The sequence below is a fragment of the Lemur catta genome, chromosome X, assembly GCF_020740605.2.
Source record: "Lemur catta isolate mLemCat1 chromosome X, mLemCat1.pri, whole genome shotgun sequence".
Lineage (NCBI taxonomy): Eukaryota > Metazoa > Chordata > Mammalia > Primates > Lemuridae > Lemur > Lemur catta.
In genome coordinates this window covers 14,384,432-14,403,183 of record NC_059155.1, presented here as the reverse complement: position 1 = coordinate 14,403,183, position 18,752 = coordinate 14,384,432, and the positions used below count along the sequence as shown (strand labels likewise).

At 38.4% G+C, this 18,752-nt stretch overlaps 1 protein-coding gene across 5 annotated transcripts in view; it reads right to left on the bottom strand.

Moving 5' to 3' along the window:
- Nucleotides 1-18,752, bottom strand: part of PAK3 (p21 (RAC1) activated kinase 3) — a 242,455-nt gene that overhangs the window by 60,255 nt on the left and 163,448 nt on the right. The window contains exons 2-6 of one of the 5 annotated variants that reach the window (XM_045538814.1): nucleotides 8,588-8,688; nucleotides 6,034-6,096; nucleotides 4,418-4,462; nucleotides 3,088-3,241; nucleotides 756-793 (exon numbers count right to left, since the gene is read on the bottom strand). In XM_045538814.1, the coding sequence (XP_045394770.1) occupies nucleotides 756-793; nucleotides 3,088-3,241; nucleotides 4,418-4,462; nucleotides 6,034-6,096; nucleotides 8,588-8,688 (401 nt within the window). Of the gene's footprint in view, nucleotides 1-755; nucleotides 794-3,087; nucleotides 3,252-4,417; nucleotides 4,463-6,033; nucleotides 6,097-8,567; nucleotides 8,689-18,752 lie in introns of all 5 variants that reach the window. The other 4 variants (XM_045538815.1, XM_045538816.1, XM_045538818.1 and 1 more) reach the window with 4 other exon arrangements.

The following is an 18,752-nucleotide window of genomic DNA, read 5'->3' as shown; positions in this document are numbered from 1 at the left end:
AATGAAAATCACATTTGAAAGGGAAGCCTTGACTGAGATCATTTCTTGTCTAATGTTTGCAGACCTTCTTTCAGATACTATAGCACTTCCAAGGACTAGGTTACTTATTCCAAAGACTTAGTCACTTCTCTGATAAAACTATCTATGTGACTTTGGGCAAAGTCACTTCCTTCACTGTACCTCAGTTTGTTGGAATAAGTGATAGTAAAACATGTACTGCTGTAACCTTAGACAAGTTACTTCATTTCTCTAAACCTCACTTTCCTTATCTGTAAAATGGGGACAATGGTAAGACTTACTAAATTGAGTTATAGGAAAGATTAAGTGAATATAATAATAATATTAGCCCACAGTGTACATTGTAAGTGTTCAGTAAAGAGAAGTTGCTATTAATATGACCATGATTTTCAAGATTCAATATGTAAGAGAAAGAAACGTTTGTCCACATAAATCCCTACAAGTAGACATTAGTGATTGCCTGGGGTAGGTGAGGATTAATTGCAAGCAGTCATGACGGATTTTACTGGGGTGATGGACATGTTCTAAAACTTGATTGTGGTGATGGTAGCATAGGTATATAAATTTATTAAAACTTATTGAACTGTACTCTTAAAACAGGTGAATTTTATATACCTAAATTTTACCTTAATTTTTTTTTAAAGATTCCATATCTTAAAACTAGATCTGTGAAATTTTATTCTATTGGCTCTCCGGAAGCACTGATCATGAGAAACAGTTTTCAATTTTTCACTTACCGAAGGATGGGCTGCTATGTATCCATGTGCACTTTTATCTGAAAAGTGAAAATAAAGAGGTCACCTTTGTTTCATAAATACTGCCTCGTTTAGAGAACATATTTAAAAATTAAAACTGCTTGCTTTTGACCAGACAGAAATTTTCCAATTTAGCATTAAAAAGATATTATGACTAACAACATAATTTTTCTTAAAATAGCGTACACCATTACACCCTCACCAAGTCATCTGCCAGACTTAATGAAGGCTGCCAATGAATCTCATCTATAGGGAAGAATATCAAGATTACCTACTCTTGATTGGTACGATTCTATACATCTATAAGAGTTCCCCCTTATCCACAGTGGTTTTGGCTACCTGGAGTCAACCATGGTCTAAAAATATTAAATGGAAGATTCCAGAAATAAAGAATTCATAGGTTTTAAATTGTGTCTCATTCTGAATGTAATGAAATCTCACACCATCCCACTCTGTCCCACCTGAGATGTGAATCCTCCATTTGTCCAGCATACTCACGCTGTCTGCTACCCACCCAGTAGTCACTTAGTAGCTGTCTCAGTTATCAGATTGACTGTCAAGGTATCACCATGCTTGTGTTCAAGTAACACTTATTTTACTTAAGAATGGTCCCAAATCACAAGAGTAGTATGCTGGCATATTGTTATAATTGTTCTATTTTATTATTAGCTATTGTTAATCTCTTACTATGCCTAATTTATAACTTATACTTTACCATACATAAGCATATATAGGCAAAAACATTGTGTGTGTGTGTTTGTGTGTGTGTGTATATGTTTCAGTACTATCCTCAGTTTCAGGCACAAACTGGGGGCCTTAGAAGGTATTCTACATGGAAAAGGGGGGACTACTATATATCTAGGATTTTTCCCCCTTTCCTTTCTCCCTCATTCTCTCCTTCCCTCCCTCCCTCCTTTCCATTCCTTCCTTTCACCTTCCCTTCTCATCTCCACCTTTTCCTCCTCTTCCCCTCTGATCCTATTAGTCTCAACACTAGAGCATTCAGAAAACATACAATGAGTTTCACTCAGCTAAGTATAGTGCAATAACTCAAATACTGTTGAGTTCTAACATAGTTGTCAAGATTTCATCTTTGTGAGCTGAAATAATTTGGCGTATAAAAATAAAAGTGTTAAAGAGCAGTGGCTGCTTGGAGGAAAGAACAAGCTTTGAGAATCTGAAGGGTATTAATGTTACACTAAAATGATTTCTTGAATGCATTTTCAGTTTTAGTTGCCTATGGTTCTAACATAGAGCATGGCTCTTGATTTCCTCACATTAAACATTGTTGATGTGTCACCAGGATCTCTTAGACATTTTATTCCATGTGGAAGACTAAATATCAAAAAAAGTTCTCCTTGATGGCTTTCTTTTAATGGTTTTGACATTGCAGAACAGCAGTTAAATTATCTTATCATTAAAAAAAGAGTTTAGTTTAGCATGTAAATTGCCATATGTCTTCAAGTTTGAGCTTTGATATTTTGATATTGCCAAATCAGATACTCCTCTGTTTCCAAGTGTATCCTTGAATTATTCTCAAAGAAACTTAAAGCCTGTCCTATATTAAATCCAGTGCCAAGAGGTAGGTGCACTTTATAGCTAGGGTACTAATGACAGTATTTTCTTCTTTCTCTAGATGTTAAATAATAAATTGTTCTAGAGAAACAGCCTGGATCATCTTTCTCAAAATGTGAAAGTATATTTTGATATATACTTTTCAGTTGCTTATAGTGCAAATTTGAACATCAAAACTTGAAACAAAAGTCAGGTCTACACACTAGCAAATGATGTCAAGATTTGGCAGTAATGTGGCTATTTCAATCTCTATAAATGGCCAGACATAGTTTCTTTTTTTCAGTCTGATTTTGGGGTCTGATCAAAATATCCCGACACCAAAAAAATTTCTGCTGTATTATCGTGGTGCAAATCAATGAGTCTGAGAGATAAAATAAATTTCCAGAGACCATGGTTTGACCCATACACCTCTTACTTCATGAACATATCAAAAAGCCTGATTGTAATCTTTATAACAGTAAAGAGACAAAACGATCAAAACGATTGTGGCTGCCAATCCAAGCTAACAACTACTGCTTCACTGAACAATTCCTTATTTGGGTTCTAAAAACACCGAGTAATATAAATCTCCTAACATCAACCTCAAATTCCAACTCGTCTTTTGGTTTACTTACGCTGAAGCCATTTGGAGAAGGTATTAGAACTGACTTTGAATATTCTACACACATTTTGTTCTAATAATGAGGCTCTGAGATTGGAATGACTTCTTCACCTTTTCATACCTTAGACTTCCTCTTACCTCCTGATGTAAAGCTCATGTATTTCTGGTTGTTGACGGTTTCTTTGGAATCATAGAATTTGAGAACATCTAGGACAGCTTGTGGGTTCTTCTTCTGTTCCAGTTTTGTTATGTTGGAGGTTTGGAGTAATCGTGCCCACTGCTCAGGAATTCCCTGTGGACAACCAAAGGGAAAGAATGGCAGCTCAGAACATTTGGCAGCAGCATTTTCACGTTCCAGTAAAGTTCTTCACCAAGAAGCCCATGCTACCTGTAGGATTACACTTGGGAAACTGAAGTTACATTCTAGATTTAAAGTTAGTAACTTAATAATGCAATCATTCTTTTCTCTAATTAAAACACATAGGTAAAACTAGGATCCAACTTAAAAAGGGTGGGTGAGAGTATGACTGTGATAGAAAAAAAAAAGCGCATGAAAATCACCTCCATATTGACTCTGCTCATCCATGAAATGATGTTTACGGCTTAGCTTATTTTATTCTGGCGACTCAGGGCAGACATAGCAAGACTTCTCTAAATTTGTGCACAGCATAGTATAGTGCAAATCAATGGATTTTATATGACTGGAATAACATAAGCTGTTTCTGGGCATGATGTAATCAGAATATATTTTAGAATAAAAGGAAAGCCTCACCCTTGGTCAGTTTATACTTTGTGATTACACAGTGTAATTTTTTGGGTCTAGAGCTTTAACATAAAGGGGGATTGGGAGGAGACAAAAACAGAATTGTGGAGGAGCAATAACCACTGAGATGCTAAGTAGTAACATTAATGCTGCTTTGGGCATTTCCCCTGCAGCTTGCTCTAGGCCATGCCCTCCTTCTCTCCTCCCTCCCTCCCTTCCTCCTCACTTAATTTATAGGCCATATAGAACCTGGGGACTATGAAAATCATGCCAAAGCCTTGAGAGAATTTGTAACAATCTGAAGCATTTACAACAGAGAGGAGGGAATATTTGGATATCTAACCAAGGAGAATTGCAAAAATTACATGGAGAGGTCAGCTTTGCATTGAGCATTCAACATTCTTTCCTACATCTTCGGCCTACAGATGTCCCCATTTCATAATTATCCAATCTCCAAGAGCAACTTGGAGAGAGAAACAGACACACTATTCCTGAAGTGCATCCAGACACAATTTTTGTGGCTTTGTCCTATGAAGTCTCGGCAAAACAATGTGTGACGTGGGCCTCCAGAGTTTGGGAATGACAACAAAAAAGTGAGATAAGCCAAGCAACAACTCTACTGTACACACATGAACCTGCTGCTGCAGTGCTATGACATCTCAAAGAAGCACTTTGATGCAAGCTTCTTTTGGGCCTGTGACGCACCTCTGGGAGCTTCCCTGGGCACATCTGTGAGCCATAGAGATCTGGCTGTAATGGACGTAAATAAAGAAAGAAAAGAAAGTTAAAACAGAATGTGGGACAACTTAGAAGGTGGGAGGAGATGAAACCAATGGGTCTGAATGGGGGAGTCCCTTCTAAAGTGGGGCGATTATGAAAATAGGGAGGTATTAACTAAATCAGGGACAGGACAGGCTATAGGACAACAGATTTAAGAGAACAGAGAAAACAACAATGTTCCACCAAGGTTTGGATGTATAATTCCACTTTTGGCCAGATGTTTCCTCCATAAATATGTAATAATAAGAGTTACCATTAAGTGACTGGAGAAATTACTAAAAGGCAGAAACATGAATTTGGAGGGAAGAAGGATGGCATCATGAAAACCTTTGACAATAATTTGTAAGTTGCTTTTATAATTGAGTGATCACAAGTAGCCAATGGCCATGTGATGAACTTACAAATTTCAGTTCCCAATCTGGTAAACCAATTTCAGTTTCACATTGAAAGTGTGTTTGTGGCTACAATTCAAAGGATGGCTATGTGGTGATGCTGAATTTGTCCTCTCATTGATATGTTCTACACTTTGTAGCTAAAGTCATGGCTGGCTTACAGAAAACTAGATAAAGGATGTTCCCACACAGCCAGACTCTATGTTTAACTTTCTTAGACATTTAGATCTGGGAAAGGGAAACCATTCCATCTCAAGCCATATATGAATAATTTCCATTTTAGTGCTACAGTTCCAAAATCCCACTTCCCACAAAATAAGATCAGATATAAGGTAACAACGTTGTCTAAATAAAGATATCTCAAATGCTATAGAAACATGCTTTGACCCAACTGGCTTGATTTGGGATATACGTCCTTGATTCCTGGCATTTGGGGTTACTCCAAGCACAGTGAAACGACACTTTTACATGCATTCATCACGCAGTTTGATGCTAAAGCCTTAAGCCAAAAATTTGAACTCAGGAGCCCATGCATGATCCCAGTTCTGATTCTAAGTGCAATTAATAGCATTTGGTTAATACTGTAATGGCCAAAGGAGTTATTAAGTGTTACAAATTGAGGTATGCATTGCACATAACCACTAGAGCAGACATCACTGGCATGATCATTACTATAATCATTAGAATATTTGCAATTATTATCCATTCCTATGGCACTTCTAAACTTTTGTGATAAGTAGTCTTGTGATCACTAGACAGCAGGAAAAAATGCTGTCAATTGCAGAAAATCCTCCAGACAACTATACTTACCACATGACTACACTGCTGACATAATTTCTTTTTTCTAAGTTGAGACAAACCCGTTTATCAAAGAAACCTGACACTTAAATTTGAATGTATGCCACAAAGGCACATAATCAGAAAGCCATCTGATAACTCCAAATCGAAGCACTAATCTTAAAAGTTAGAGACCTAGGAGTTTGAGCATCAGAAGCAGGAGCACATATCAATGCCTGACCATGTATACGATAACAACTAGATGTACATCAAGCTGGGGATTGTCCAGTGTAGCCCAGGAGAATGGCAGCATGATATAACAGGCCAAGCATTTATCTTATCATAAAAAATGATAATTTATATCACTCATACCATTTTTCCCTCTGATTGACTTGAAGCGACCGTCACAGGTCTAGAGGTCTGGAAAGGGGAGTTCTGAAGTATTTGGGACAAAAATGGCAATATAATGGGTAAGGACTTGTAATAATTTAATACCAAAAATCTCACCTCCCAACCTGCTTTTAGCTTCAGGGTCCAAGTGTATGACCAGGTATACAAGATTATATAGGCCATTAGCCATAGGGTAATCACCAAGCAACACACCAAATCAGTGTCCAAACATTCAAAATAATAGGCCCTTGTAAGACAACTGGATTAGACAGTTCAACGAATTGCTCAAAATTCAACCTCAACAACCACAATAATCAAATTTAGCAATATGATCCCCCCAACACACAATGAGTTAGTGGTACTGTGGCAATTAGGACCCAATTCTAAATCCTACCAATAAAATGACTTTCTTAAAAACTTATTATTTGGCATTTTTAAATTTAATAAACGTGATAGATATAAATCATAAGTTAAAATAGTAAAAAAGGCAGAATTTGGTATCTTTAAAAATAACGTGTGGATAGTAGATATAAAAGATAATCAAGATGACAATAAAGTACTTCCAGTTTCCAAATCTAGGCTGTGTTTTTCTATATATTCAATGGATTTCTAACAATTGTTTGCTTCCAAATAGCTGTTTTATTTCAAATTGTGGGATTTTGGGATGACAGGGTATTTGTTTGGTTTGGTTTAGTTGTATCCAACTGCTTTTCCCCATTGGAAAGACTGCCCATCAAATATTCTGCTCCATCCCTCTCTGATTGGTTCTTTGGGTTCTAATTGACAGCAAAGTGAAAATGACTGGTGCTGCAGTCAGCAAGATGGTGGTGATTCACTTTCTTTCATTTACATTCAGAACCCCAAAAGGACAAAGAAAGAGCTAAAGATAGAGATATTGTATCACAACGTATCAAGTTAAGTTGGAAAAGTAGAAAGAATAAAATATTGGAAATGAACCAGAATGTCACATGAGATCGCTGGAGGAGCAAAATTTCACATCAGAAAACAAACAAACAAACAAACAAACAAAACACCCAAGAGTAAAAGAAAAAGAGAAAAAAAATTGGAATGACAACAATAAAACATAAGTTTAAACAGAAGAGAAGCACAGAGAAAATAAGAAGGTCAAAACTGGAAAGATAAAGTTCTTAAAAAAGGGAAGCATTATCAGTAAAACTTTTATAAAATTTAGGGGCTTTTCTTATATCAAATATAAAAAAGAATAGTTATAATCTCTTTATGACTCTTTTAAAATATAAAATTTTTCAGATTATAGAAATTACTTTTTTCTGGTGGTGATGATGGTGGTGGTAGTGGTAATAGTGATGTTATAGTTTCTAAGTGTAACTAAGAGAATATTCTGGAAATATAGTAAAGGCCAAGCTCAAACTCAAGGCCATTTGAATAAGGTCTCTGACTCCAATGTCAAAATTGATTAAATCTTACCTATCTCCACTTTATCAGTGTCAATATTTCTTAACGTTCTCTTCTGCTTGCTACTGAGAACGCAGAAATAATCAGCTCATACCACTTTACGAGGCCAAGAAATTTACTCAATTTCATTCTCATATTGCTTACTTCCAGAATTGAAAAAAATAAGATAATTAGACTGTCAATTCAGCAACATGGTTTGTTTTTCCACATCATATTAATTTGCTCCTTCTTTTATGTTTTCCACTTAATCATATGACACAGTCTACTCACTAACCATCATGTTATGAAATAAGAACTTCAACTATTTAACATCTAAATTTCTCTCTGGTTTACAACCCAAGAATTAATGGTGATAGTTCTATCAAAGATTTTTTTTCTCAATGTATTCAAAATTACTCCTCATTTCAAAATGTACATTTTGATTGAGTTCCTTACTAGTATGGAAAAAGGTAGTTGACCTTTCTTGGGACATATTTCCAGTCATATCTTTTCCCTCATCCATCTTAAAAAAAAAAACACTGGATCTTAAAATATATATATAAAATGTCATAGATCTGAGATCTTGTGCTATGTAAGCACTACAAATAAATATACCTATTAATAATCATAAAAATGATATATGTTCTTGAAATAAAAGGGAAGAACAAACAGGTCAGTTTTACAGAGATTTTTGGTTAGTGTGGTTAGCTCATCTGGGTAATCCAGGTTTCAATGTAAAGCCTGAACTATTCAGATGGATTGTCCTCTTTGGCCAAATTGAGTACAGGATTCTACGATTCACTTTGCGTGCAAAAGAACAAGCTCAGGCAGGGTCTCTCTATTGGGACTACATTTTCTGTGCCATGGCAAATTAATATTAATATTTTCAACCAAGTTGAAGACAGGACAGCAATTACATATTTTATTTAAGATGGACAAAATAAATTTGTCAATGTTGCTGCCACCCTCTATTTCCATCTACAATCATCTAAGCAAAGTCCATCTTATTTGGAATCATCAAAAACATTGTCTGACATTTGGGACATGGCATTTCTTGCTTGCAACCTATTTTCATAAAGGAATCCTTTCATGGCTTACAAAACAAAATAAGGAGCTTACTTACAGTGAATTCCCCGGTGACTGCATCAAACCCCACATGAATCGTATGCTCAAAGTCTGAAGGAAGAGAGATCTCTGGGCGCTCTTTCTCTTTCTTCTTATTGGCTAAAGGCAAAATGTTAACATGTATTTATTTGGGGTATGGTTTTGGTATCCACAAGTTGTACAATTAGGTTCATCAAGAACAATTACAATGTTGAAAGACAATTGATTCTAACATAATTTTAACAATACTTCTTCAGATATTCCTTCCAATTTTATTTGCAGAAGTGGCTAAGAGTTTGATGAAAAATGTTATATCCAAATAATTCAAAAATTTCCCAAACCCAGTTCAAACAAAACCCTCATTTAAACTGATTTATGTCCTTTAACAGGCTAATGGTGTAACCAACAGGCATCTAGGGATATTGTCTTTACTGGCTTTGTTGGATCAAATACCACTTACTAAAGAAGAAATTCTTACACTCAAATCAAACTAAGGCTTACTATTAGAAAGAAAGAATAGAAAAGAAAAGCATGTTATGAATTGTTTCCATGTTAACTATAGCTAAATATCAAGTGGTTGAAGCCTCTTTCATTTACATATTTGTGTTATAAAGTTTATATGTATTTTTTTGAGACAGTCTTGCTCTGTCACCCTGAGTAGAGTGCAGTGGCATCATCGTAGCTCACAGCAACCTCAGACTCCTGGGCTCAAGCGATCCTCCTGCCTCAGCCTCCTAAGCAGCTGGGACTATAGGCATATGCCACTACACGCGAGGCTAATATTTTTTTTTCTATTTTTAGTAGAGTCGGGGTCTCACTCTTGCTCAGGCTGATCTCAAACTCCTGAGCTCAAATGATCTTCCTGCCTTGGCCTCCCAGAGTGCTAGGATTACAGGTGTGAGGCACCATGCCCAGCCTATAAAGCATATCTTAATAGACTCTTGGTCTTCTTTCAACAAGAATAGTATTGCAAATCAATGATGTTACAAATCTATCTTTATCATTAAAAACATTTAAAATCATTTACTACTTAGTACTTTGCTAGTTAAAAGCTATAAATTGCTGCTTTTTATTACTGAATTAATTTTATTTAGTTCTTAGAAAACTCAAACCAGTTCCTTGGTTTAGTCTTTCTAGTTTGTAGCTATTTTCCCATTTTCCCATTATATTCTGTCATATTACCCATTCAAAATCCCATTGCCTTTCTCAAGTAGCAGATTTTTCAGTTACACAGTTATGAATAAACGTATCAATAGCTAATAAGTTAAAAGCCTTTAAAGATATAATCACTAAATAAATTAAGTTGAGAACTATAATGAAATTAGTCTATCTGGAAATAGTTCCCAGGAGGCAGTTACTGTGGAAACATTCTAAAATGGCATCTAGTAGCTTCTGTAGCACACATATCAGCAGATTTTACCATTTATCTCTGATAAGACTGCTTTTCACACTGAAAAAATAATACTCATCCTCCTAATACTGGGCAAGTCAGCACGAACCAGGTTTACCCAGTTGAAACCAATCAAATTCAAAATTGCCAGGTTGGTTAATTTAAAACATACTGGTCCAAACAGATGTTGCCTTGGCCTGAATTACAAGCAACACTCAACTAAATATGGATTACTGGTTTTGTGGGTTACCCATGATGAATTTCAAATTCAAAACTTGTCATATTCAAATGTCATTATTATGACTACTTTTCTCTCTCCACCCTCTCTCACTGATCTGTATCTCCAGCCAGATGACAGAGATATGGGGCAGAAATATGAAAATTTAAGTAGTAAGAGGGACCATACAGGATCAGGAAAGAAAGGCTGGGGGCAGGGGGACAAGAGTCGCTCAAAGCCTATACCTGGCCATGGAGCACATTTAGGACTTATTCTGAAAAAAATACGTGCATATTATCTAACTTAACCTCAGCACAGATTCCATTTTTACAGTGAGCCTATTTTAATGATGAACACTATTTTAACAGTGAAGTTTAGAGCTTTCTGCTGGTACTCCTAATTCCCTTGCATGTTTGTGGACTGTAGCTATCATTTATTCTTGTTCAACTACCATTTTTACTTGCTCAGAAAGGCAAACAGAACAACCACCCTCTGTTGTTGCCACTCCACTGAAGGTGTCCTAGCTACTCCCATAATCTTTTTGTTATTTTTTTACCTGTCCTATCTCCCATCCATGCTGGCCATGGCTAACCATCTCTCTTTCCCCTTCCTCGACAATGTGGTCTGACTTTCCTCTTCCCTCAGTGACCATTCTTTCTTTGATTGTCATTGCTTCTCTCTCTTCTGCCTTTGCTAATACAGTCTTTGGACTTCTGTAGTCCTTTCTCCATACTCATTTCTTTCTATTGCATCCACTCCCAGATACTAACTCATGTTAGCCCATTCCCTAATTGATGGTTAGCAGAGGTGGATCCATATATTGGGGGACCACACACTTTATGTAATTTGAGAGGAAGGATCCCTTAAAGTAAAAAAAAATAAAATACAAAATTGTGGAGGGGCCCAGGGAGAGTTCCAGGTAAGTGAGGAACTCTGAAACAGCAGCTTCATCTGCTTTACAGTAACCAGCTCTTGGTAACCTTTTTGGGGTCAAAGACTACTCTGAAAAATCTGAAGAAAGCTGTAGAACTTCTGCCCATAAAAATACACTATTACACACACACACACACACACACACACACACACACACACACACACACACACATGTATATATATAATTTTGCATGTACTTTCAGAGGTTCATAATTCTCCTAGACTCCGGGTTAAAAGCCCTTACCTTAATCTATACCTCCAAACCTTAAATCAATTTGGATTCATGGCCTCTCTTGCCGGCAAATAAACTCTTGCAACTTTTCTATCAGTAGTGGCTGCACATTTGTAGCATATTGACTTAGATGCAAACATTCCACTGTAGCTGAGTTATATGCAGAATTAGCTTAATGGTGTCTCCCTAGAAGGCCACCTGATTGGCAGTCCCTTACCAGCCTGATCATGCCATTCCCTTCCCTCTGGGCTAAACATAACAGAGGCAGGAAGCCCAAACTTGCTCTTCTTCCAATGTCTTCCTATGTCTCATTGAAATGGTACCACTAACCACCCAGATTAGAGAAGGAGTAAGGCCTTATACTCCTCCTCCTTTGGGAGGCTCTAAGCAATGAAAAAATTATGATTCCCCCTTTCAAATATGCAATTCAAATAAAAACAATACTAAAGCATAAAAAAGTTAGGAAGTCTAAAAAGTTATGTTCCCACGATGATTAACTGGAGTCTTTTTAAAAGCTGTATGTCCAGAAGTCAACTGTTTCCACATTTTCGGTGCTCCTGGTTAGCTGGGTGCCATAAGCACATGCTTGCTATGACTACAGGGTAGTCCAGCACTGGCCCAGCTGCCCAAACCAGAAATTTGGGAATCATCTTTGACTTCTACTTTATTTCTACATTAATTGATCACCAACTTCTCTCTATTATTTCTCCTAAACTCGTCTTGAATCCTTCATTGCCCATATGTTAAATGTTCATGCTCCTTAGCATGATATCCAAGGGCCTGCATGATCTGCTCCTAGCCTATCTCTCCAGCTTCTATTCTTGCCATTGACCCCACTATCTATACTCATTCCATGCTCCCTAAACAGCCAGGTTTTCTCTTACCTCCAAGCTTTTCCACATGCTATGCCTATGCCTGGAAAGTCTTACTTCTTATCCCTTCCCTCAACTTTGTGTGGATCACTCTCATCAGTCCTTATTTTTGAAGACTCACTCTTGGGATTCTCTCCTTTGACAAGTCTTTTCCTGTCTTCTCTCTGCAGACAAAGTTAAGTGCTCCTCCTTTCATGCTCTCATAAAACTATTCAGTGTATACTCTGAGCTTAGCACTTATCAGCAGTGGATTGTTAGCTTTTTCTCTTTACATATTTATCTCTCTAGCTAAAATTTGAGATACTTGACAGCAAAGGCTGTATCTTATTTATTCTCACATTCCCTAGCACTTGGCTTGTGCCAATGCACTTAAAAACTATCATTAATGGAACACTTGCCACATGCAAAGTACTTCTAGGGTTCTCTCATTTAATCTCCACAACAATCTTATGAGGTAGGTCTTATATTTATATATGACCACTATGCAGGGTTAGACAATTGGCAAGTATAAGAACCAGGCTTTGAACCTAAGTCCCCACTATGTCTCCAGAACTAAAGCTCTTAATAGCTTCACTATTACTCAGTGGCATTCTTAAAAATCAACATGTTTGAGCCCTAGCCCTCAGCAAATGTTTAGTGACTGAATGGAGCCTAGATGAGAACTGGTTTTTGTTTTATTTTGTTTCTTTAGGAAGACTAAAATATCTCTCTCCCCAAAATTCTGTGAGCATTGGTCATTTATATTAAGACCCAACCTGATCACCTCTGGGTTGATATTTGCAGAGAGCAGAAGTCCAAATGAGTTTCACTTTCTAAGTGTATGTCTCATATTCTCCTAAAACCCAGAACAAGGCCACAAAATGTTGACTGGACCACAAACTGCAAACAGCATTTGGCCTTTGGACCCACTGTGTATGCATAAATTCTGGTTGTAACTCCAGGGGCCAGCTACTTTCTCCAAATCTCTCACTCTGACATTTTTTCCATTCCACTACCTTATAAAGAAAGAAAAACCCCTCTAATCATCTATCATCTCCTATGTGCCCACTCCAATGTTCTGCAGTTCCTCTAGTGGCTAGAGCTTGTCCCATTAGAGACAAATTTTTCTACACCTTCAACCTCTTCATTAAATCCTCTCTTCACTTCTTGCCTTAGGTTCTCAAACTTCACCACTCATCACTGTCACCTGGGAAACTTTGGGGGGAATAAAGGGAGATGCCAGAGCCCCACCCCCAGAGGTTATGATTCAGTTAGTCTGGGGTAGGTCCAGGCATCTTTATTTTTTAAAGCTCCTCAGGTAGTTCTATTACATAGTTGAGGTTGAGAACAACAACTTTCAACTCTACTATCCAATGAGGGTACCACTTCCTCAGACAATCCTAGTGGAGGCTGCTCATTTCTACCACCCTTAGGCCTGGGGGAATGGAGAAGGCAAATTCCCCACCCATTTTTTTTTTACTCCAAATCTTTTATTTGAGATCAGTATCCTTGCATTTGCCTACAAAATCCTCTCCTTTCTACACTCCGTGCTGCCATCACTCTGTCAACAAGATATAAATGGACACTTCCTTCACACCCTGTCCTTATAGCTCCGTGGCCCCCCTCAACTCTAATGAACGTTACCTCCCTTCCACTTCTGCAATCCACTCCCATGGCCATCTTTTAAACCAGTGCTTCTCAACGAGGGCTGCACATCAGAATAACCTGCAGAGTTCCATAAAATACCAATGTCTAGGGCCCACCAAGAACCTACCATAACAGGCTTTCTGGGGGTGAGACCTGGGCAAATGATTTTTTAAAACCCCATAGATGATGTGCAGTCAGAACAGAGAACCACAGCTGCCCTCCAGGTCTTTTTATTATCCCAAACAATCCTTTATCTGAAATATTTCACCCTGTTATCTCACTTTCTGAGTTCAGCTTCCCATCTGGCTAACCTTCTAACTCTTTCAAGTGCTTGCTCCTATTTTACTTGTTCTTTGATCTCAACAAAACCTCCATTTCCTGGATCCCTTCATTTTTAGCCAATTTCTCAGCTTCCTCCTGGCCTAGACTCTATGATCCATCATATAAATTGCTCTTAAGCCACTGTCCTGTAAATGCTTGCCCTTTGACTTTCTGTTACAATTGTCCTACAAAACCCTACCCTGATGGAATCCAATCATAGGACTTCTCCACCTCTAGACCAAGACTGCTGAGAGTTACTGGGGAAAAATCAAACAGCCATGCAGATTGGTGCTTATTATAAAGGTCACAGACCTTAGCTGGGTCACTAGTGGTGCTTGGCAATATTTTCCTTGGCCCTTGCCAACTTCCTTTCCCAATCCCCTCACCAAATATTCAGGAATTTCACCACTTTGCTCAAACTTCTTCTCCACTTCCTCCTCCTTTACTTTCAGCACATGATTTTCCTTCTACTTCACTGAGAAAAGTAGAGGGACTCCTTTTCTCAGGTGGGAACTCCTTTGACTTCACTTCTTCTCCCACCCCTACACATTTATCTCCAATCAGTAGCATCTTCTTCTCTCCTCCCATCTCACTAGAAGCAGGATCCCCCTTCCACCTAAGGTGTGTCCTTCCACTGGTGCTCTAGATCCAAGTCCCTCTCAGTTTTCCAGGGGTCTCTCTCTATCAATTATGTCCTATTTCTTCTTGTATCTTCAGTCTCTCCCTCCTTACTGGCACTTCCCTTTTGGCTTAAAAGACATACTGAGATCTCTCTTGTCCTTAAAAATGAAAACCTTTCTGCCACCTCACGTCCTTCTTTAGCAGTTTGAGTTCTCTCCATCTTTCCTTCTTTAGGTTAAACTTCTTGAAAAGGCAATCAAGACTTTCTTAGCTCTCACTCCCCAAACCACTTTGATGACTCCCTAAAGTCACAGATTAGTCTCCACCTTGACCAATGGCTACTTTTCAGTCCTTTTATCTGTTGACCTCTTAGTCAAAACTGACATTGCTGACCACATACTTCTTGAAACTAACTTTCCCCCACCTTCTTTCATATAACTCTTTCCTAGAGTCTATTTCTACATTTCCGGGTTTTCTTTCTCAGTCTTATTTACAGGACCCTATTTCTGTAGGCTCTTTAAATAGTATCCTCCAGGAGCTGTCCTAGGTCCTCATCTCTTCTCATTAACACACCTATTCCTTGGGTCATCTCATCTACATGCACAGTTTTAATCACCATCTACACTAGTGACTCCTCATATGTACCTCTAGCCCAACTCCTCTGCTGCATCCCAACTCCATGTAGTTAACTGGCTAGTGAACACCTCTGTCTAATGCCTCACAGACCCCTCACACTAAATATTTTCAAAAGTATACTAATTCTCCACTTCCTTTCCCCACCTAAAACATGAAATAAAAATTCCCCCTTTGTTCTTTGTCTCACCCTTCTCTAGGACCTCCTCTTGCCAGGTGATTAGTTGTCAAGTTCCATTAATTCTCCCTCCTGAATATTCCCACTGTATTGTCCTCTCCTATCTGTAATGATACTGGCCCATAAGGGCCAGGTTGCTGTCATCTTCCACCTGCAGGACTCCAACAGCCTGACTTGTCTCCTTCCCTCCCTCCCCTCATTCAATCTATTCTTCCTCCTGTGGCTAGAGTAATATTTTGAAACACAAATCTGATATCATTCCCCCACTTTAATATTCCTTCATTGCATTCAGAATTAAATTTAAAGCCCTTAGCAAGGCATATATAAGTTCTCCAGGATCTCATCCCCAGTTACTTCCATAGCTTCTTCTCTCACCCATCTCCCACTCCTATCTAAGCACTAGCTATTCTGAACTACTTGTTAATTGTTTTCCTAGAAACTCAACTAACAGTGTGCCATACCGACTACCTTCAAATGCTGCTCTTTCTATCTGGAATGCCATTCACTCTTTACATGGCTAGCTCTATTCATCCTTTAAGACTCACCTCAGTTCAGTGGTCACCTCCTCCAGGAAGCCTTCCCTAATCACTCCTCCTTTCAGTCTTGAACAAATACTCTTCTTCAATGCTCACTTCTATACTGTACTTTCCATTGCTGATGTCTAATCATTGACTAACTTGTCTGTACCCCTTACTAGGTCATCAGCTCCTTAAAGGCAGAGACTGGGACTTATTCACCTTTGTACCCCAGCATCTACCTAGTGCAGTACCTGATTCAATATTTGATGAATAAATGAAAGAACAAACAAATGAATGGATGAATGAATGACCTTCATTATATGAAATGAGACTTGATATATGGAGATAGGCCATGCCTATTTGCTATTATGTATTCACAGGTGAGAAGACAATGATCCATGTCGGCCAAGAAGGCCAGGGGTGGGGAACATGTTTTAGAGTTGTTTTTGTAGTTGAAGTCAGTAGAGGTGGTGGTGGTGGTGGTGTTTTTACCCAATAGTGGGGATGACTGTATTCATTCAGGTACACCTCTTGCCAGGTGCCACTTTGGGGCCAAAGGCATATGTTGGCAACACAGCTGGGCAGGGTTCAAGGCACAGCAAAACAGCCAATTCTCCCCAAGATGAAATCCCTGGATGGTGCTATCTATGCCTTCTGAAAGCATTTTAGAAAACTGTCACCTGAGTCTTCCTTGTTGTGGGAGTTCCACTTGTCATCTTCTTCTAAAATTCCTGGAAGTTTTGTTGGGCTTTCTGATTGAATATCATACGGTCACATCCAGAATTATTTTTAGAACACTTTCTAGCTTCTTGAAAACAGAGCATGCAGGAAAAGAAAGGGGATGACAGAAGACAGACAGGGAAGTGCTTTCCTACCTAAATTTAACCTAAAAGCACAAAACAATAATCATTTTTTAAAAAAAGCAATGGAAACCATGCAAAATATTATGGTATATGGCATAACTTTAAAAGCAACATTTAAAGCCATGTTAATAAAGCTAAAAGCAAAATATTATATAAAGCATATTTTAAAAAAATACAGAAATATTTTTTTCCAAAGAAAACTAAACACATAGGCTGGCTAGTTCTATGAGGCAAGCATTTCACAACCCTGGCTCTAAGGAACAACTCCCTTCTGCTGCTGTCCTAGCTTCTTTGCCTTTGAATCAGTCAGTGGGGCAGTTAGCAAGTGTACATTGAATTGTGGATCAATGTAGTTACAGGATATGCTGGGTGATTCATTAGGAACTTAAAATTCTGAACTTGCAGTCTAACTGGGGAAATAAGCTTAACAAATAAGAAATGGCAACCAATACTACCAGACCAAAGAAAATTAGGTGATAAGTTGGGCAAAACAGAGTATAAATACTGTAGCATGTCAAAAGAGAAGAAGATCATAGAAATCTGTGGTGGACAATCAGGGCTCACTGGAGGAGATATGACTTGAATGATGGGTCCTAAAAACTGGATAGGCAGGAAAGGGTAAGACTTCTCAAGTGGGAAGGGTGGTAGAAGCAAAAACTTGGAAGTAGGGCTATATATACAGCATGTGAGGAAGTGAGAAGACAGAAAGGTAAATAGATAGGGTGTAGCCTTGGAAATCAGGAATGAAAAGAAAGATGTAATTGGAGATAGTAATAAAGAATGTGCTGGGAAGTGTTTTTGAGCACATGGATGACATAACAGAAAAGGAGTTAGGTGTTATTAGAAAAGGTGTGAGAAGACAAGCTAGTAGCTGTGAGCTGCTAAGGTACACATGCCATGGTGGGGGCAGGCTTCCAGATGGTTGCTGTTTCACTCAGGCTGAGGAGGAGAATGAATGATGGATGTGGAATGGGATCTACCTACCACTGCATCTGTTGTCTGTAAGATCACTTGCTAGGCATTTCCTACAAACTGTGTCTGTGTGTGTGTGTGTGTGTGTGTGTGTGTGTGTGTGTGTACACATGTATACATGTGTATATTATTTCTGCAACTAGATTAAAAATTACCTGAGGATAGAGAACCTTGTTTCATATGTAGTATCCCTCACAATATTCAGCAGAGAGCTAGGCACATAAAATGCAGGCACAGGGGCCTGGTGCAATGGCTCGTGCCTGTAATCCTAGCACTCTGGGAAGCCGAGGCGGGAGGATAGCTCGAGGTCAGGAGTTCGAGACCAGCCTGAGCAAGAGTGAGACCCCTTCTCTACTAAAAATAGAAAGAAATTAGCCAGACAACTAAAAATATATAGAGAAAAATTAGCTGGGCATTGTGACGCATGGCTGTAGTCCCAGCTACTTGGGAGGCTGAGGCAGGAGGATTGCTTGAGCCCAGGAGTTTGAGGTTGCTGTGAGCCAGGCTGATGCCACGGCACTCTAGCCTGGGCAACAGAGTGAGACTCTGTCTCAAAAAAAAAAAAAAAACAAAAAACAAAGCAGGCACGAATCTTTTCTGAATGTAGTATATAAGCAGTTAAAAACGTGGTCCAGGTTCTGTTGTATCTGATTTTTAAACTGATATAGTTAATCAATTAGATCTGTGCTCAAAGTCAGCATGTAGCCCAGATTTATGCATTGGCCGGTTGCACATATTTCTCTATCCCATGGTCTTCCATGAAGTCCTGTGAGATAGAGGATGCCTAATAAAACATGCTAGTAGGATG